This window comes from Pistacia vera, unplaced genomic scaffold, assembly GCF_008641045.1.
Source record: "Pistacia vera cultivar Batoury unplaced genomic scaffold, PisVer_v2 Contig623, whole genome shotgun sequence".
NCBI classification, from domain to species: Eukaryota; Viridiplantae; Streptophyta; class Magnoliopsida; order Sapindales; family Anacardiaceae; genus Pistacia; species Pistacia vera.
The window spans coordinates 29,639-49,989 of NW_022196472.1; the positions used below are offsets into that span (position 1 = coordinate 29,639).

Consider the following 20,351-nt stretch of genomic DNA (forward strand, 5'->3'; position numbering starts at 1 on the left):
AAACTGTCTGAGTTTTGTAGATGGTAGCTGCAGTATCATATATATCAATGAACGCTAAGAAAAACAAAACTGTCTTGAGTTTTGCTGATGCCGTAAGTTTCTAAAGATAAATCCATAAGGCCAGCCATTCTTTTATGAATAGATCCTAGATCAGCAAAGATCACAACTTAAACCGCCTTAAAATTCACAACAGAAACAATACGATGTTAAGGGGTCAGTTTATAGTTTCTAGTTTCATGGTCACTCATTTAACATCTGTGCAATGCAACACATTTGTAGTGAAAGTCATAATCCTCAGAACTGTGAATTACAGGTTACAGCACAATTTTTTACAGCAATAAAGGTTCTTCATGATAAGGCTATTGCACGCATTATATTCTACGGAAATATGTTTGTAAGCATTGGATCATGTGTCAAACCCAGAATAAATACCACTTTCTCTTAACAACCTCTTCTCTTCTTCCACATAACTCTTCCCCCTACTAGCCTGACCAAGCTCTCTTTTCCTCTTCTCCTTCTGGGAAAAAGAAAGATTCTTCTTCTCCTCTTTCTGAGTTTGTACATTTGTCAGCTGCGCTTCATCCAGCACTCCAGCTCTTGTTTTATGTTGTTCTTCAGAGGATTCCTCATATTTCTTAACTTCACAATGTTCTCTGCCAGTAGACCAAGACCAATCTTGTTTCTCATCTTCTTTTGGTGGGGGCACTTTTAGAACTGATAGTCCACCTCTGTATCCAAATCGCTTCAATGCTTCAAAGTCAACACCACTCTTTTTCCTTCCAGAATTAACTGTCAACATGCAGCTGAAAATACGTAAACATACAAAAAGTGCTTGTGAAGGAGCAAGGTAACAAGAAAGATAGCAAAAGATCCACAATTACACCAATCCTGCTCTGTGAGCCTTCTTCATCCAACATCAAGTTACATATAAATGGGAATTATATGATATATACACCATTAACAAGTCAAACAAAGAAAACACAGACATTACCATACAATCATTCAAGAGTGCACACTTTATCTTTTGTATAAATAGATTCCAACAGTTTTTCTCCTCACGAATTCAAGATTCTAAAATTCCAACTCTTGAAGACAGTCAAAGACCGTATAAATTATTAATCTCCAGGTATTAAAGTATTTACCAACTAATTTTAACATAGTTATAGATGCTACTTCCCAATCTATCTCCCATCAAAACTTTATTCACATACAATATCTGTCCATTGACGCAGCTAGTTAGACGATAATTTTCCACTGACAATGAAAAATCATCCATAACTAAACAGAGAAAACCATTTAAATATTCTTGTATTTAAGGTCAAGCACAAACAACCGTAAAAAGAGTCCATCGTAACACAAAGAATTAATCCAATAAAACAAATGATCAAATCACCAACTTTCAACAAGAGTCTGATAATAAATTCAAAAGTCTTTATAAACTAACAAACGCTTCAATTTACATAATAAGAATACTTTGAGGACATAAATCGTTCAATTTACTTCAGAATGCTTCTCATTAGCTATGAACAACCCTCATGCAATGCAGCCAATTACATATACGTTGTTGAATCCTAAGNACTGGCCGGAAGACCCTTCTGATTTACAGAATTAAAGTTAAAAATTGAAGATCAAATTGCGGTCAATTGTTCGCAACCCTAGCTGCTTCTGTATCATATAGATCAAAATATCCAACAAGAAAAACAAAACTGTCTGAGTTTTGTAGATGGTAGCTGCAGTATCATATATATCAATGAACGCTAAGAAAAACAAAACTGTCTTGAGTTTTGCTGATGCCGTAAGTTTCTAAAGATAAATCCATAAGGCCAGCCATTCTTTTATGAATAGATCCTAGATCAGCAAAGATCACAACTTAAACCGCCTTAAAATTCACAACAGAAACAATTCGATGTTAAGGGGTCAGTTTATAGTTTCTAGTTTCATGGTCACTCATTTAACATCTGTGCAATGCAACACATTTGTAGTGAAAGTCATAATACTCAGAACTGTGAATTACAGGTTACAGCACAATTTTTTACAGCAATAAAGGTTCTTCATGATAAGGCTATTGCACGCATTATATTCTACGGAAATATGTTTGTAAGCATTGGATCATGTGTCAAACCCAGAATAAATACCACTTTCTCTTAACAACCTCTTCTCTTCTTCCACATAACTCTTCCCCCTACTAGCCTGACCAAGCTCTCTTTTCCTCTTCTCCTTCTGGGAAAAAGAAAGATTCTTCTTCTCCTCTTTCTGAGTTTGTACATTTGTCAGCTGCGCTTCATCCAGCACTCCAGCTCTTGTTTTATGTTGTTCTTCAGAGGATTCCTCATATTTCTTAACTTCACAATGTTCTCTGCCAGTAGACCAAGACCAATCTTGTTTCTCATCTTCTTTTGGTGGGGGCACTTTTAGAACTGATAGTCCACCTCTGTATCCAAATCGCTTCAATGCTTCAAAGTCAACACCACTCTTTTTCCTTCCAGAATTAACTGTCAACATGCAGCTGAAAATACGTAAACATACAAAAAGTGCTTGTGAAGGAGCAAGGTAACAAGAAAGATAGCAAAAGATCCACAATTACACCAATCCTGCTCTGTGAGCCTTCTTCATCCAACATCAAGTTACATATAAATGGGAATTATATGATATATACACCATTAACAAGTCAAACAAAGAAAACACAGACATTACCATACAATCATTCAAGAGTGCACACTTTATCTTTTGTATAAATAGATTCCAACAGTTTTTCTCCTCACGAATTCAAGATTCTAAAATTCCAACTCTTGAAGACAGTCAAAGACCGTATAAATTATTAATCTCCAGGTATTAAAGTATTTACCAACTAATTTTAACATAGTTATAGATGCTACTTCCCAATCTATCTCCCATCAAAACTTTATTCACATACAATATCTGTCCATTGACGCAGCTAGTTAGACGATAATTTTCCACTGACAATGAAAAATCATCCATAACTAAACAGATAGAACCATTTAAATATTCTTGTATTTAAGGTCAAGCACAAACAACCGTAAAAAGAGTCCGTCGTAACACAAAGGATTAATCCAATAAAACAAATGATCAAATCACCAACTTTCAACAAGAGTCTGATAATAAATTCAAAAGTCTTTATAAGCTAACAAACACTTCAATTTACATAATAAGAATACTTTGAGGACATAAATCGTTCAATTTACTTCAGAATGCTTCTCATTAGCTATGAACAACCCTCATGCAATGCAGCCAATTACATATACGTTGTTGAATCCTCAGGACTGATTAGATGAATTTATAATTAAATCCCAATCAAATGTCAAAGAAGTATTACTTTACAGCAAAAAAAAAAAAAAAAAAAAGAAATAAAAACAAAACCTTGAGAAGTTTTTTTCTTTCGCTTGCCAACACTGTCGTCAGATTCAGCATCTGAGTCTGACGATGATGAAGAATCATCATCCTTATCGCTCCACGCTCTCTTCATCTTATACTGCAAATTAAACAGCAGATTTAGATTCTAGACTCCAATTTGACCCCAAGGAGGGTTAGCCGGTTAGGGTTTGCAATGCAGAGCCAGAAGAACTGAACAAAAAACGATACCCATTTAATTATATTTTATTTAAACTTTTAACTTACACTAAACGGCAACGTTTCATTCATAATTTTAGGACAAATACGACATCGTTTAGCTCAATCACAAACTAAAAATAACGGACAAAATTGAAGTGAAAAAAGAAAGGGTTTTTGACTCCAAAATTTCGTCCAGTGTGTGCTCCTCTTAGTCTCTGAGTTCGTGCAAATCAGTAGCGGCCAGTGGAGGCCCTCTCTTACTTTCCTCCGTTTCTAGCCAAACACAGGTTAACATATCTCTTCTTGTCAATGACTGCTCTTGTTTACTTTAGTTTTTTTTTTTTTTTTGAAATTGCCCTCGACCGAAATATGATATTGATAATTTTTGTCCACTTTTTTTTCGTCTGTAATAAGCGGGAAAATAAAAATGCAACTGAAGTTAGAGTTGAGTTTTGTTGTGATGGTTTGTGTAATAAATTAGTGTTTGCATGTTCATTTCTCCGTTTTGATGAGGGTTTTTGAAAAGTAGTTTTATCTCAAATGGTTTTTGAGGTTACTCTGTCCCAATCCAGTCCCTGTAGACTTGGCAAGACGACCAGTTGGGTTGGTTATCCGCGGGGTTTGACCCGAACACAACCCGACTCACCTGAGCGGGTAAACGAAAAGAATACATGAACTTAAGACTCTACACGTTAAACGCAAAACAGCATACCGTTATAGAAACTAAAGAGGAAACGCTCAAAGTTCAAGTTTGCATTTTTAGTTTTCATTAAAATATCTATCTACTGTCATCTCCACGGTTGGCTTTCCAACTCTCTTGCACGGAATTATTGAAGTTTTGGCTGTGAAATTATAGAAGCACAGAGGATTTGTGCTTTAAATCTTTGTTTGAAACAGATTTAATCATTATTGGGTTGTTGGATTTTGAGGGTGCCCAAATTTTTTGTGTAAGTTGTTTGTTTTGTTCAACGTATTTGTGAAAATGCTTGAGACTTTTTTCTTTTATTTGTTCTTCATTTGGTAATTTTAACGTGAATATGCTGTTTAAATGGGTTGTGGTTCTATCTCTTGTTATTGGATTAGTTTGTGACTTGTATGTTGTTTGACTTATAATTGTATATGCTGTTTTATGGATGTGCATTATCATTGCATTGGCGGTTGCATTGTCTTAGTGATATGAAACTATGATGGATTAGGATTGGTTGTTAGTGGGTTTGATGAGAACTACAAACCATTTGATGTTACAGTGAGGATTAATGGTTGTGAAGAACTGTTCCAGAATAACTGTTAGTGCAACGACTGGATTGAGCTTTAGCTTGTGTGGTAAAGTTTGGGGGCGGGGTAGATCTCAGACTTATCGGTAACCTCAGTTGTATGAATTAGGTAATAATTATCCATAAAAGGTTATCTTTACTTTTGATTGGGCTAGTGTGATCTGGTATATCGTTGTCAAATTAAAGACAATTAGAGTTTCCAACACAAAATTGGGATCAAGCAATGGTAATAACTGTAACATATCAGTGTTAGAACTTGTAAAAGAAACCTCAGAAATATTAGCGAAATTGTTGTTTTAATTATAGGTGTAAAAGAATCATGTGACATGAACATCAATTTCTTAGCTGAAGGATATCAATCTAAGAAGACAAATCTCATGAAACTACATGTAGCACATTATTTTGGGTGGTAGATGAAATTATAGAAGACAAATTTTAATTATTTACAATAAATTGGGTTTAAAATCCAAATATGGAATTTGTAAAATAGGTTGAGCTTAAAATATAAAAATTGGGCTATCCAAGTTTTGAACTAAACCAACTCAATTCTCTCTTTACTTTTGTTCAGTGAAACACAAGGTAAGAGATTTTTTTTTTTGTTTTTGCCTCTCTCAAGAATCATTCATTATTGTCGATGCTCCAAGTAGTTTGACAAATTTTTTTGTGATATTAGAGCTGAAATTGACTGTATAGTCATCCTATACGTCTTGTTTTTTCTATAGTTATCTGCTTTGGCTCTTCAAATCTCGGTGTACTTCACAAATCCAATCCTTCTTTCCACCCTTTTTTTTCTCGTTTTCTGGTTTGTAACTATGATATGAAATTGGATAGTATTGACTGTGGGTAGTGTTTTAATCTCTCCTTGTTCTCTCTGTATTTGCTTCTGATAGTTGGAACTCAGAAATGTCATTCAAACTGGTCCTTGTTGAATTAACTTGACTTGACATTTGGCATACATTTATATATTATACTGTATAATTTCCATCAGGTGCTTCCATTTGAACGTAGTACTTTGACAACAGTTAAGTGTTAGCAAGATTTCCACTATGGAAGTTACGGCTAATAATGAAGATAGTTCCCTCATTCTGATTAAGCAAGGAGCTGAAGCTGTAAGTCACAATACTAATTGCCATCTAATAGCCTGGTTTGGGATCTGCAAAGGAATTGGACTTAAGCTCTGCCATGCTTTATGAGGCTTACATTGTATACAAGTGGAATAGCTGGCAGCTGGCCTGATTCTTTGCAGTTTTCCATGCAGCTAAAATAAATGTCATTTTGAGCTGCAGAATTCTTTTTTTGCCCTTGTTGATATGTGTATTCTCATTCAGAGAGTTTTTGAATCAACATTTGTGGGAAGGAGGTCTATTGTGAAGGAACGCTTCTCAAAGAAATACAGGCACCCCTCTTTGGATTCAAAACTTACTCTCAAGCGCCTCAATGCTGTGAGCTCCTTAGATGGGCTGTTCTACTATTATTAATTTCTATATTGTAATGATTGGATATATTGCTGTTTGTCTAACTTCTTTCATAATATACATTCTGGAGCAGGAGTCTAGGTGCATGACAAAAGCAAGACGACTTGGGGTTTCAACTCCAGTGCTGTATGCTGTGGACCCTGTGCAGCATACCCTGACATTTGAGTATGTGGAAGGCCCTTCCGTTAAAGATTTATTCCTTGAATTTGGGTTGCACGGTATTGTGGAAGAGCGGTTGGATGATATTGCAGTGCAGATTGGTGTTGCAATTGCTAAATTACATGATGGTGGTCTCATTCATGGCGACTTGACCACATCAAACATGTTAATTAGGAACGGTACAAACCAGCTGGTCAGTTTCCTCTGATTCTTTTATATTCTCCGTCCTTTCGCTAATATTATGAACTGCTTTTCAACCACAAATATCTTTGGTCAGGTCCTGATTGACTTTGGTCTGAGCTTCACATCAACCCTTCCGGAAGACAAAGCTGTTGATTTATATGTACTTGAGAGAGCCTTGGTTTCAATGCATTCTTCATGTGGCAATGTGGTAAGCCTGTTGGATCAGTTTAGTTCAATCAAGTGTAAATTCATATCTGTATGTCTGTTTTGTCCCAGAAGACATTAGGTTAAGAACTTTGTAAAAATTTTAGAACGGAAAAGGAATAATTGTATTTTATATTTCATATTCTTATTGATTTTGGACCTAAAGATATGGAAGTTAGTTAATGAAGATTCTGAAAACGGGTTGATAATTATGAACTTATTATAACAGTACTGTAAAATTCATTACATGTTTGGTTTTTTAAGATGAGAAATAATTTTTTATCGGAACAAAACAGAATAATGCAAAGTAGAAATTGGTCTCATCACTTGTTTATGTACATGTAGATGGATCGAATAATTGCCGCCTATAGGAAGTCCTCAAAGCAGTGGTCATCCACAATGAACAAGCTCGCCCAAGGTGCAATTCTTTTCTGCAGCTGGTTTTTTCCCACGTTTGATTAGGAGTTGTGTTTTGTTATATTTATCTCATTTATTGTTTTCTAATTGCATCACGATTTCTCACAGTGCGTCAAAGGGGTCGAAAACGCACCATGGTTGGATGAGCCTTCTTCATTCTTCAATCATGTACTATGGTAAGATGAAGAGATGCCCATAGTGACCAATTAGTGTTATGTTGCGGTAATTTATTACCACTTTTTAGTTATCAAGTTATGTATGTTTTGAACCTTTGGTCCGCTGATTATGATTTAATGTATTAATATCAGTGTTATGTTCAGCCTTGGTTGGACATAACTGCATATATGTGATACAAGAACAGCCTTGTAATTAAAATTTATGAAATTTACTGAATGACTCTGAAATCTTTTCNTGTTTTCTAATTGCATCACGATTTCTCACAGTGCGTCAAAGGGGTCGAAAACGCACCATGGTTGGATGAGCCTTCTTCATTCTTCAATCATGTACTATGGTAAGATGAAGAGATGCCCATAGTGACCAATTAGTGTTATGTTGCGGTAATTTATTACCACTTTTTAGTTATCAAGTTATGTATGTTTTGAACCTTTGGTCCGCTGATTATGATTTTATGTATTAATATCAGTGTTTTGTTCAGCCTTGGTTGGACATAACTGCATAAATGTGATACAAGAACAGCCTTGTAATTAAAATTTATGAAATTTACTGAATGACTCTGAAATCTTTTCGTTGGAAAGGACTGACCGTTGATTCATGGAACCTAGAATTGGTTGTACTGTAACAATCAAATACATGGTCCTTGTTTTCATGTTCCATCTATTTGTATCACTCTTCTTCAACTTAGCCATTCCTCCAGTCCTGTGCACCCACATGATGGCACGTGAGGAAACATGCCTTATTGATAACACCACTGGTCCATTGAAGGTGGCAAGGCGCAATAATAAGACAGGTTAGGAAAATTATCCTTTCATAATAAGGTTAAATCTAATATTAAAAAGACATTTTATATATATATATGTATATATATATATTTTTTTTTTTCTGAGATAAAAAACATAAATCTTAAGATAAGAGGTTTATATTTACAAATTTATTCCATTTCAGATACTGAAAAAAAAAAAAAAATCTAAATAAACCCCACATATTTTCTAAGTAGCCCCCAATTTTCCCGCCATATTATCCAATCTTGTTCGTTTCAAAACTTTCTTCCTTAATTTACTCAAAACGATAACCAGTCTCTTCTCCAATGGAACATTCACCACCAAAATCGCTCCAAAACACGCACGTAAAGCTGCTGGCTTTCGATCTCCTCTCTCTCACTCCCACGCCGGACCCAACCACCTTCTCTCGTTTGGGAAAACTCCTCCTCTCACGTGTCGAAATCCTCGGCACAATCACCTCACGTGACTACAAACCTAACAAATTCCTTAAATTCACCATCGATGACGGCACCGGATCCGTCCCCTGCCTCCTCTGGCTCAACCATCTCAACTCTCCGTATTTCTCGCGCCGGGACCCACCAACTGTTCGATTAATTGCCAACCTGGCCGCTGGCTTTGCCGCGCAGATTAAAATTGGTGTCGTCTGTAGATTGCGAGGGAAGATTGGTAGCTATAGAGGTGAGGTGCAGGTTACAGTTTCTGATATTGTGATTGAGAAAGACCCCAACGTGGAGGTCCTTCATTGGTTGGATTGCGTGAGGTTGGCGCGAAAATGTTATGATGTTGTGAGTAATTTAAATTAAATTAATAATTTTTTAGTTTTTTGTTGTTCAATCGAGCATTGTTAATGCTTTAAACGAACAGATTAGAAAATTAAAATGCTAATTTTTAATTAAAATATGGAAATCATCTCTAAGCTGTGCAGAAGAATCAATTTTTAGAGTTAATTTTAGAATGATATGGAGGCTTGTTCTTTAACTTTCATTTGTTGTGTGCAATTTAGAGATTTACACAATGTCTAATTGTTTGTTCCTTAATGATTTTTCTGTTACTTTCTAAAAAATTGATAGTAGAAGTTAAGGGAGCCAGTTGTGTGAATTGGGCAGAAACTTAACATGTTAGGTACCATTTCTGCTCTAAAATTCTGGGTTAATGGATTATTGTAGCTATTAGTTTGCAAGTCTTTGCTCTATATTAAGTTTTGAAGAAATGCAAAGCTGAAACAAGTCGTTACAAATTAATAGTTGGTGATGATTGCAATAAGTTGAGTTTGGCAGAGTTGGGAATTTGAGAATTGTATTCTTTGTTGCTGAGCTCATACTCATAATGATGGTCAAGTCGGCAATCATGTTGCGAAGGTATAACTGGTCCTCCTTCATTGCTGATTTAAATTTCTCTATGCATTAATGGTGTTAGGAATTGTAGATACTTTGATGTTGAATGCAAAATTATAGCAACCACTTATTTGTTTTTAGCTCAAGGTCTTCTTTTTGATGCACATTGTAACCCATTATTAAGAGTGTGGTGAGTAGAGAGATGTTTATTTTGATACGGAGATATTAAGTATTCTGAGCATGGGGTAACCAACCTTTTATTAAGTATATGTAAACTAGATGCCCTTTCACTGTCATTGAATCAGTTCACAGTGAAAGCTATATCCCACCAAGTTTTCTTTAATAGCTGATTACAGTAGCTTTTGTTCTTTCTTATGATCTTATCCAACATCAAGATAGATTTATTTTAATTCCCAAATCATTTCTTAAAGCTAAAAGATTAGTATTAGGAGAGTTGAAGAGAGTTTGCAAATTCTTCGCGAACTTGCATCATTTTTGCTTTAGAAAGACAAGCAAGGTCTGTAAGACATTGCAATTGAAATGAATGCTTGAAGAATGAAGAACATATGTTTCACTGCAACACCTTAGATCAAATTTAACATGGGATGATTAAATGTCAAAACCGTGTCCAAGGGTCCCGAAAAATGACCTGGTATCCAATATATTGTGAAGAGATGTAGTTTTTTATGCATTATGATTTTATAATGTCATATCAACATCTGGGTTTTGCCATGGTCCTTGCAGTAAATATTTTGTCTGTAATTCCTGTTTATTAAATCTTGTTTCTAGAAATGGTCTCTCATGGTTTAAAGTACTTGATCTTCTTCTTAATACAAAACTAATTAAGGCTGCATTTGATTAAGAACTATCAATTTTTTGTGTATGTTTCATTTATTGCATTAAATTATAACATGAACATTCAATTTATTGCCTTGAGTAGGTACAACCAGCTCAACAACTAAGTACTTGTTCAAATTATTGCTTATCCTATAGAGGAAGACATGTTTGACAGTACTTCAATTACAAATTTAATTTCAAATTGAAAAAGAGCAAGCCAGTTGTAAAATAAGTAAATAAATAGACTGAGATTTTGCCCATATGAATATATGATTTGATGGGCACCATAAAGGGAGAAGATTGAAGGCAACAAAGTGAGTGACAAGATCGTTGTGCAGGTCAATGAAAGCAAGCAATTGAATAATTTGAAGCCATAACTGAAGTTAAAAACCATTGATTTCAATTTCAGATTTCAATTTCTACCCAAAGTGAAAACCTTCACATCAAAATGATCAAAGTCTTATCATCTATTTCCTTTCTCATCCTGCTTTTTTCCCTCGTGGGTTTTTGTGTACCAAAATCATATATTATTATTTTTCTAACTTCATTTGGAAATGGGTCCATGACATTATTGTCACTTATTTTTTTAATTAATTAACTTAAAATCTCAATCGTACTCTCCATATGGAGACTTATAAGTAAATTAAAGGGTCTATAATTGAAGAAAGACATTTGTATTCATCGGACGGCTTTGAAATGGTCAACTTACTTACTCGGGGTGTGTTATTGACTTATTTCCCTTCAAGTTTGGCTCATACATGACAGCTTTGTATTGTATACGTATAAAAATTGTGAAAAAAATGAAAGAGAAAGAAGTTGAAGTCTACATCATCAAGTACGCAAGAAACAGAGTTTTTGCCTTGGAAAATAAAATTACTCCTCTTTTTGGTAATAAAGAGTTAAAGAAAACGACAAAAGAAGAAGAAAAAAAAAACCCCATTAAAATTTATTAGAAAAACAAAAAAAGTCCAAAACGACAGCGTAAAACGTTTTAAGAGAAGAGAAAGAAGAGGTCAGCTTGGTTAGAAGGCTGAAAAAGTAAAAAAGAAAATTAAAATGGTCTATCTGAGAGAAGATACTTTGCCGAAACCCAAAGTACAAATTAAAGATGATCCTTTGACTGCCTCCTTGCTCTTATCTCAAAATTTAATTTTGAACACAACCCGTTGTTTTATTTTTTATTTTTTAATTAATTGTTCTGAGAAATTTTTATATTTATTTGTAATTTTCTGGAATTTTTGAGGAATCACAAGGAAGCATGCACGTGAATGGATGGATGCTGTATAATTAGGGTTAGGGTTATGATTTTTGAGATCCATTTTTGAGTAAATTATTTGTATAATTTTGACGGCTGATTTATTGTACTTTAGTAGACACGTGGCAGTTTGATAGAGGAGGATGTAAGAAAGATTGGAGAATCATAACTATATTCTTGAATGAATCTAAACTTGCTCCTGCCCCCAATTGGACCCATACCCATTGCTGAAACTTTATTATTCATGATTTTGCTGCCCATGTCAAATTTCTTCAAGATTTTGTGATATCTCTTACAAATCACATCCTTTATTTTTGCTCTTTTTTATGTTATATTCAACATCTGTTTGTTTCCAATACCGGCCAAAGTCTCAAGGATTATTTTTTAGACATACTACATAGGAGCATGGTTATTAGTATCCTATAATACAATTTGATATTGGTCGCCAACGATACATATCAGAGAATGTATCATAAACTTTTTAATACGTTGATATGTATCCTACGATATGATACGTATCCTTAAAAATATCGATATGACTTTATTAATTTGGACCTTTAATTTTCGGGGTGGGTTGAAATAGATCGGGTTGAATTCGGGTCATCCAACCCAGTTCATTAAAACCCACCCGAATTTACCTATTTTGCATGGAGAAAGTGAAGAGGAAAATGCGTTGTCTATTTTGCATGATAATAATAACATAAGTGGAGATATAGATATTGACATTAATCTTGTAAATGATATAAATTCTTAATTTTGTAAATAAATTTGATTATGTAAAACTATAATTTAAAGCCAATAATATCACAAAATTTGTTAATTAATCTTGGGAATTATATTAATTTTTAGAAATTTTTTAAAAAAAAAAAATGTATCTTACGATACGATACGTGATACACGATTCGAAAAATCAGGTTTTCGATATACAGTACGATACGTGATTTGATAACTATGCATAAGAGAAACAAACAAATCCACTTTGTATGAGAGTTAAGCAAACATCCCAAACCACATCTCTTTAAAAAAAATGTATCTTACGATACGATACGTGATACACAATTCAAAAAATCAGGTTTTCGATATCGATACGTGATTTGATAACTATGCATAGGAGAAACAAACAAATCCACTTCGTATGAGAGTTAAGCAAACATCCCAAACCACATCCACCAAACCACTACCTTTGCTTAAATTAATTAATTGCGATATTATTGTCACCCTTGAGGTTTAGTCAAAAGTCGTCAAACTCATCCATACTTTAGAAACTAACATTGACACCCTAAATGTTACCATCCATTAATATTCATTTAACTCTAACCATCTCTAACCTTCATATATTTTATCGTTTTTAATTGTAAATGACTTACATTGGTATTGAATTACTAACATTATGTTGGCTTTATGGCGACTTGTTTATATAACGTCGATGCTTAATCGTTCAACTTATTGATGTGCTTATATGTGTATTGAGAAACTCTTTTTATTTATCAACTATTAACGGTGGAGCTCTGTATTGCCATTTGATAGAATATCGAAATAAGTTACACCGTGTGATAAATGTTTGATCCTTACTCATTACATGACACTGATGACAGGGATGATAATGTTAGTTATCGAGAACTTGGGGTTTACTAGTCTTTCCCTAAGCCTTAGGGGGGGTGTGAAAAATATTAGTTTAAAGACTCTTTTCTTCTGATGGCAAATGGGGGAGGAGGTGGCAGCCACGTTATTGATAGAAATTAAAAACAAAGCTTTTGGCTTGACCACCACAGGTTAATTTGATAGCCTACAAATGGGACCAACGGAGGCTATAATTTTAGCAGAACCTTCACCATTTAACAATCACCAATAGCTTCAATATTTTTTAATTTTTATTTTCATGGCGTTTGTGAGGAGGATTTCCATTTGGAATAACAAGAAGAAGAAGAAGAAGACTTTAGGGTTCCTTTGGAGTGTTTGGCTGTCAAATTACTACTTAATTTAATCTTTTGATTAATTAAATAATTAAAAACTATTTGATTGCCTAGTTTAGAGAAGCAAACACAGTCTCCCACATGCGGCATGTGTATTGATATTAATAATATTCAATTCCAAAATCATGCTTTGATAAAAACTTAAACCAAGAAAATAATTTACTTTTGTTTTTAACTAAAGATTAGTTTAATCTTTACTAGCGTATTAGATCCTTACTCGAAACCCCAGGAGGTGGCGTGGCGTGGGCGGTTGCTCAAACTGGGGACCTTCAATGGCTTAACAAGATCCTACATTTATGTTAAATTTTGGGTTTTTTCCTTGTTGCTTGAAGATACAAGTCTAGATTGAGTCAAAAGGGCCTCAAAATTGGATTGAAGACTGGCCATTTTGACTGCTAAAAAGCAGCAAAAATGAATGTTTTGAGGAGATTCATTGCTTGTATTTTGTTGAAGTTTAAAACTTGTTGATTAATTAAACAAATTTCCCAAACTCCAACAAGGAGAAGAAGAGAAGAATCAAATCACACTCTCTTCAACCCTATAAACCTATTGTTTCAAACCCCAAAAACCCACTTTGAAGGAACAGTCTTAACACACACACACACACACAAATGAAAAGAATTGTTCTTTTAGCACATTACCCTACAGAGATGCAAACATACCCACATTCTCTACAAGATCAATGAGAACAATCTGTTAAAAATGGAAAACAATGTTTGATTTTCATTTATTTTTTTATACTTTTTATTTTCCAATGAAGATATTTAAAAAAAAAAAGGATACAATACAAAAAGCTTTTTATATATTTGTTTCTTACTTCTTTACCTGTTGCTTTCACTGATTGAAGACCAAATGGACTAATGTAGTACTGCTAGGCATAAGACTTTGCTGACCATGTACAGAGACCTCAGCTTCAGGCAGAGAAAGAAGCAAACAACTTTAGAGAAGCCAAAGTGGAATATAAAATATAAATATTATAAATAAATAAAAATAGATGATTATAATTTATAGAGATAGAGAAAGAGAGAGAATGGATCCAGAGTTGGGTGTGGGTGGGTGAGAAGTAGTAGTATTAAGTAAACGAAAGTTTTCATTTTTATTGTCCATTCAATATGTTTAGGCTCAACTCAAAGCTTTGTATTTGTATTGGGTTCCTTTTCCTTTGGCGTTTGGCCTTGAACTTGGGGTAAAAACTAAAAAGCCTCGAGAGGTCTTATTAGTTTGCTACTCTCCTTCACTTTATTCTCTTCAAATTCGATACTTTCCTGTGTAGTGTACCCAGAACGAGGTTTTATTTTTTTTTTATTTTTTTATTTTTGTTAAAGATTTATACATACATCTGTAACATCTCTCTCTCTCTTTTTCTTTCTCTCTTTCTCTCTTTAATGTGTATTTGTGTGTCCTACATTGTCTTGTTTTACTCTCAGAATCTCATAGTCTTACTTCCACGCATCTCTTGTTCTCTCTCTTTCTACATTTCCGTTTCAATTCCCTTATTTCTTCTCTTTTCTCTGCACTGACCCAACAAACTCTTAAGTGAAACACAAAACGAAGACAATCCCAACTGGGTATTTTCTCTTTTCTATTCCATCTTTGAAAATTTAAAATTCATGAAAATGTCAAGAAACTGGAATTTTCTTTCTTCCCATAATCGCTTCCTTTTTATTACATAAGCAAACAAAAAGTACTCATTTTTGTGCTCTCATTATCTCTTGTGAAATTCATGAGAGCTTAGAACTGGTGTTGCTTCTGTTCCTTGGCTTTTTATAGAGAAAAAAAGAAAAGAAACCCAGAAGTTGGAGCTCAAAAATCTTTTGAAAATAAAAACTTCCAAGTTGTTTTTGATAATTGTGTTTGATTTGTATTTTATTTCAGTTCTCTTCATTGGTTTTTCCGAAAAACCAACCAACCAGACTTAGTTGAAGAAATTAAGACTAGGATTATTATTTTATATTTCTCTAAATCAGGATAACTATATGAATTTGTGAAACAATGAGAGATGGAAGCTCCAAGAAAAGCAAGGTTTGTGCAATCAAATGCCACAACTTGTGTGATTTCTGTTTGCACTTTGTGTTCTAAGATTGCTGAGTGAGTGTATTCTTCTTTATCTTGAAGCTTTCATGGCCCAAAACACTGGTCAAGAAGTGGTTTAATATCAAGAGCAAAGCTGAGGACTTTCAAGCAGATGATGTTGACTATGAGGGTGATTAACTTTTGTCTTCTTTTTTCAATTTGCATAGTTTAGATGCAAATTTGAGTTCTGGGATTTGAAAATTTTCAGCTTTCATATTTTGAACACAATTTGGATTTCTCTGAAACTTGTTAACTTATAGTTTTAGATTCTTCTAGACACTGGACACTTGCATTATGCTTCTTCTGCATCAATGTTTGTTTTGTACTAAAAATGTTTTGGATTTTAATGAGAGAAGGGGATTCTTCTACTAGCATGTGCAGCTGAAGATCTGTTCTTTGTTTTCTTCCTCAATCTGAAATTCAATTAATTGTTTTTATCAAAAAATGTCTGTTTTTGACGGTATTTGAATATGTGAGATTGATGTTTAGAGCTCAGCTTTAACCACTTTATGGTCTCTCTTTTTCAGGTGGTGATGAAGATTGGAGGCACAACTTCCCTGAGAGAGAAGCATGCACTATTAAGAAAAGCAGAACAGGTTCAGTATCAGACATCATCCCACTATTGCTTTGGACCACAATAAACATAAATTTTAGATTAAAAAAATGCTAACGTTCCTTTTGTCCGAAAAATTTCTAGTTTTTGGCCCCAGTATATTAAAAAAGCTTATCTAATTTTCACTTTGATGCACAGAGAGATCCAGCCGGAGGAACTCTGATCGAGTACGGCGAGGAAAGATTGACATTGATGCCTCACAGCTGACAGATGTGCATAACTATAGGTATGTTGTAAATCTTATTCTCTTGTAGTGGTTGATCTCGTTGAGACAGTTGTGTTTACTTTTTTTTCTTTTCTTTTCATCTGGGCACAGGATCTTTGTAGCTACGTGGAATGTAGCTGGAAAATCCCCTCCAAGCTATTTGAGTCTTGAAGATTGGCTTCATACCTCACCTCCTGCTGACATTTATGTTCTTGGGTATGCAGAAAATTTGATTTTGTTATCTTTTCTCACATATTTAAACTATGAATGTTTCAATATAGAAGGGAAGGCCTCATTGATCCCTTTGGTATTCAGGTTTCAAGAAATTGTTCCTTTAAATGCTGGTAATGTTTTGGGGACAGAAAATAATGGTCCGGCCAGAAAATGGTTAGCTCTTATCAGGAAGACACTTAATAGTCTTCCTGGTACTAGTGGTGGTTGCCATACCCCTTCACCCATCCCTGATCCAATTGTGGAATTAGATGCAGACTTTGAAGGCTCAACAAGGCAGAAAGCCTCGTCTTTCTTCCAACGGCGATCCTTTCAGTCCTTGAGCCGCAGCATGAGAATGGATAATGACATGTCAATGCCACAACCCCGACTTGACCGACGATTCAGTGTCTGTGATCGGGTTATCTTCGGACACAGGCCTAGTGATTATGATCCCAATTTCAGATGGGGTTCCTCTGATGATGAGATTGGTCCTGGGGATTCGCCACTCACCACACAGTACTCACCAATAACTTACAGTGGATCTCTTTCCATGGAGGATAGAGATAGACCTACTGGCCAATCAAGGTACTGTTTGGTTGCCAGTAAGCAAATGGTTGGAATATTTCTTACAGTGTGGGTGAAGAGTGATCTAAGAGACAATGTCCACAACATGAAAGTGTCATGTGTAGGCAGAGGGTTGATGGGTTATCTTGGAAACAAGGTAAATTTTTTGCTTGTGGACCTTTTATCAGATTTCAGTGAAATTTGTGATGAACTAGACAAAGAAAAAGGTGCCATTCTTATTCTATTGGGTTTTCCAGGGTTCAATTTCAATTAGCATGTCATTGCATCAAACAAGCTTTTGCTTCGTCTGTAGTCATTTAACCTCTGGGCAGAAGGAGGGAGATGAATTAAGAAGAAACTCTGATGTTATGGAGATCCTTAAAAAGACAAGGTTTCCCAGGGTTCATGGCATAGGTGACGAGAACTCCCCTCAAACAATTATAGAGCATGAGTAAGGCCCTTATTCAATTAAATTTTTATTAAGTTCTTTAATTTCCTTTCATTTGTTTGGTTATTTTAAATTGCAATAATTGGCAATTAAATTGTTCCAGCATCCCTTGCTTTCTTCGTATTTTTGTGTGTCAGCAATTGAAATGAAAGTCTTAGCCTTTTATTGCTCAAAATTCTAACGTGTAGTTATTTTTGTTAGTCAAATTATATGGCTTGGGGATTTGAATTATCGGATTGCCCTTTCTTATCGTTCTGCAAAGGCTCTCGTGGAGATGCGCAACTGGAGAGCTTTGTTAGAGAATGACCAGGCATGTTGCATATATTTTCAAAATAATTCTGATTTCTTCAATGCTTGCGTGCTCCTCTGTTTAATATGCCATTGGAAATGATGGCTTTCATTAACCTATCCTAAGAACTGCTCAATCTGAAGATTTGATGGTTTTTACTGACAGCTTAGAATAGAACAAAGGCGGGGGCGTGTCTTCAATGGATGGAATGAAGGAAAGATTTATTTCCCTCCAACATACAAGTATTCAAATAATTCAGATAGATATGCTGGGGATGATAGGCACCCAAAGGAGAAACGAAGAACTCCTGCATGGTAACCTTCATAAAAAAAATGTTATCTTAAACTCACATACCCCATATCCTCATCGTTATAGGACTAAATGAAAATACTGATAAAACAACTTTTTTATGCTTTGTATGTGTAGGTGTGATCGTATATTATGGTACGGAAGAGGCCTCAATCAATTGTCTTATGTTCGTGGGGAGTCAAGGTTCTCAGATCACAGACCAGTTTATAGTATCTTCTCAGCAGAGGTCGAGTCTATAAATCGTAGCCGAATCAAGAAAAGCATGAGTTGTTCCAGTGCTAGAATTGAAGTTGAAGAATTGTTGCCGCACTCACATGGATATACTGATCTCAATTTCTATTGAGGGATGAATTTCCGAATAATCAATGTTCTTTTGTATCCTATTGTGCTCGAGGCAACTCTGCGAAACTAAATGCATTTTCTCAGAAGGTAATTTAGCAGTACATGGAATTGACATGAATCACTTCCTTTTTATCACTAGCATATGAAATTTAATTTTTTCAGTCCTTAACAGGATTTCGTTCTTATCCATACAAAACCAAATGAAGAAATGCATTTTGTTGAAGAATCTGATGCTGATGTCATCTCAGCAAGTCAGGTAGTTTTTCTATATCTTAACCAATTTTGACATCATGAATGAAAATCTTATTTACGAGGGATAAGACTTATTAGTTACTTGTATCAAAATACTATTTTTCGGCCATTGAAAAATGTGGGCTAGATGAATTCACCTCCCAAGTAGATAGTCTGAAAATGTGTTTGCCTTGATTCCTATTAAAGTTTTCAGCTGAGAAAATCTCTTGCCTGGTCTTATTCTTATCTACTATTTGGCCCTCATTTTGCAGTGCTCCAAAAGGAACTGTCTTGATGGTGATAGAGACATTCAATTGCCCACAATCCAAAAAAAGGTCGGTCCTTAACTTCTCCTTTTCGCTTCGCCGGTAGTTTTTCTCAATCCATTTGTCTAATTTCTGTCCATTCCTTTTCCTCATCACAACAGTTACAGATTGTGTGTTATTTGCGTTAAATGCTTACTCCATTGTTTGCGGCACACGTTCTTTTTTCCACAATTCCTAATTGGCAATTCAACACAGCAGGCTCGGAACAAGTGTTCAGATCTTGGCAATAAGGTAAAAAGAGAAAGGATAAGTTATCAGTATTTTCCTCCAGTTTAATTTCTGCTCAAGTCTTTCAGTAATTGTAATGGTTAGAGCATTTATTAATGGTAGTTGATCATTATGATTTGAAATTAAAACTAGGCCACTAGGTGATTTATAAAAGTTGATGACATTTTTGTTGTCAATTCTTTGTGATTTTGCAGGAAATTCAACCAAGGACAGTCTCCTTTTTCATTCTGTAAACTAAAGATAGAATAACCGAAGAAATGTGTATAACAAAGTAAATATGTTTTGTACCATTCTAAGAGTTCAATGTATGATATGTAGTGTACTCATTGCTGGTAGAAAAAAAGAACAAATTCTGGTGCATTTGAAGCCTTTTTCTGTTACTGCTAATGATTTCACTGAGAAAAAGAAATAAAGTCATTGGCTTGGCTATCACCATTGTTATTATAATCATAATTACAAAAACACTCTGAAAGTTAAAAGAAGAAGAAGAAGAAGAAGAAGAGAAAATTAAACAGCCTTGCTCTGCACTTTCTTAGAGGAATGTCAGACAGTCAGCAGTTTACTCATTGTACATAAACATAGCCCTATTTTCTTTTGAAATTCAAGCCTGCCCTTTTGTAAAAGACAATGATTTTTTCTTGTTTAAAGACATGACAGTGTGAAGGAAGAAAGTCTAGCCTAGCCTTCACATTAGCTTGTATCAAATCACAACTCACACCTGCCATTTTTGTACTGTTTTTTTCTTTGGGGGGTATCCTGAAACATCTCAAAGTAGAGTGGGGGTGTTTTTTTAATTTTTTAATTTTCATCATTTTGGTAGTTTATTTTATTGTATAGTACTATAGTGAGTGACAGTTTTTAACTTGTTGA

At 34.7% G+C, this 20,351-nt stretch overlaps 5 protein-coding genes across 7 annotated transcripts; 3 read left to right on the forward strand and 2 right to left on the reverse strand.

Moving 5' to 3' along the window:
* Positions 1-218: 218 nt before the first annotated feature.
* Positions 219-1,332, reverse strand: LOC116111035. Its single transcript, XM_031397245.1, has one exon. It carries the CDS (start codon positions 797-799, stop codon positions 407-409), a length of 393 nt encoding a protein of 130 aa, XP_031253105.1. The 5' UTR covers positions 800-1,332; the 3' UTR covers positions 219-406.
* Positions 1,333-1,921: 589 nt separating this feature from the next.
* Positions 1,922-3,586, reverse strand: LOC116111032 (protein FAM133-like). 2 transcript variants are annotated; one of them, XM_031397238.1, is made up of 2 exons: positions 3,379-3,586; positions 1,922-2,492 (listed from the first exon to the last, which is right to left on the reverse strand). In XM_031397238.1, exons 1-2 carry the CDS (start codon positions 3,482-3,484, stop codon positions 2,110-2,112), a joined length of 489 nt encoding a protein of 162 aa, XP_031253098.1. In that variant the 5' UTR covers positions 3,485-3,586; the 3' UTR covers positions 1,922-2,109. The 2 variants fall into 2 exon arrangements, with proteins under 2 accessions (XP_031253098.1, XP_031253100.1); XM_031397240.1 differs by having other exon boundaries at positions 1,922-2,506; positions 3,379-3,529.
* Positions 3,587-3,725: 139 nt separating this feature from the next.
* Positions 3,726-7,679, forward strand: LOC116110998 (EKC/KEOPS complex subunit TP53RK). Of its 2 annotated transcripts, none has more exons than XM_031397205.1 (7): positions 3,726-3,857; positions 5,833-5,953; positions 6,173-6,286; positions 6,393-6,671; positions 6,756-6,869; positions 7,211-7,283; positions 7,391-7,679. In XM_031397205.1, exons 2-7 carry the CDS (start codon positions 5,891-5,893, stop codon positions 7,426-7,428), a joined length of 681 nt encoding a protein of 226 aa, XP_031253065.1. In that variant the 5' UTR covers positions 3,726-3,857; positions 5,833-5,890; the 3' UTR covers positions 7,429-7,679. The 2 variants fall into 2 exon arrangements, with proteins under 2 accessions (XP_031253065.1, XP_031253066.1); XM_031397206.1 differs by having other exon boundaries at positions 5,867-5,953.
* Positions 7,680-8,481: 802 nt separating this feature from the next.
* LOC116110994 (CST complex subunit STN1) lies at positions 8,482-9,145 on the forward strand. Its single transcript, XM_031397201.1, has one exon. The coding sequence runs from the start codon at positions 8,547-8,549 to the stop codon at positions 9,042-9,044; it is 498 nt and encodes a 165-aa protein (XP_031253061.1). The 5' UTR covers positions 8,482-8,546; the 3' UTR covers positions 9,045-9,145.
* A 5,903-nt stretch (positions 9,146-15,048) lies between these two features.
* Positions 15,049-19,712, forward strand: LOC116111021 (type I inositol polyphosphate 5-phosphatase 4-like). The gene is made up of 14 exons (XM_031397226.1): positions 15,049-15,662; positions 15,756-15,843; positions 16,241-16,309; positions 16,465-16,552; positions 16,643-16,747; positions 16,847-17,465; positions 17,566-17,759; positions 17,958-18,066; positions 18,211-18,359; positions 18,472-18,783; positions 18,869-18,952; positions 19,200-19,262; positions 19,355-19,484; positions 19,676-19,712. Exons 1-10 carry the CDS (start codon positions 15,633-15,635, stop codon positions 18,695-18,697), a joined length of 1,677 nt encoding a protein of 558 aa, XP_031253086.1. The 5' UTR covers positions 15,049-15,632; the 3' UTR covers positions 18,698-18,783; positions 18,869-18,952; positions 19,200-19,262; positions 19,355-19,484; positions 19,676-19,712.
* The last annotated feature ends 639 nt before the right edge of the window (positions 19,713-20,351 follow it).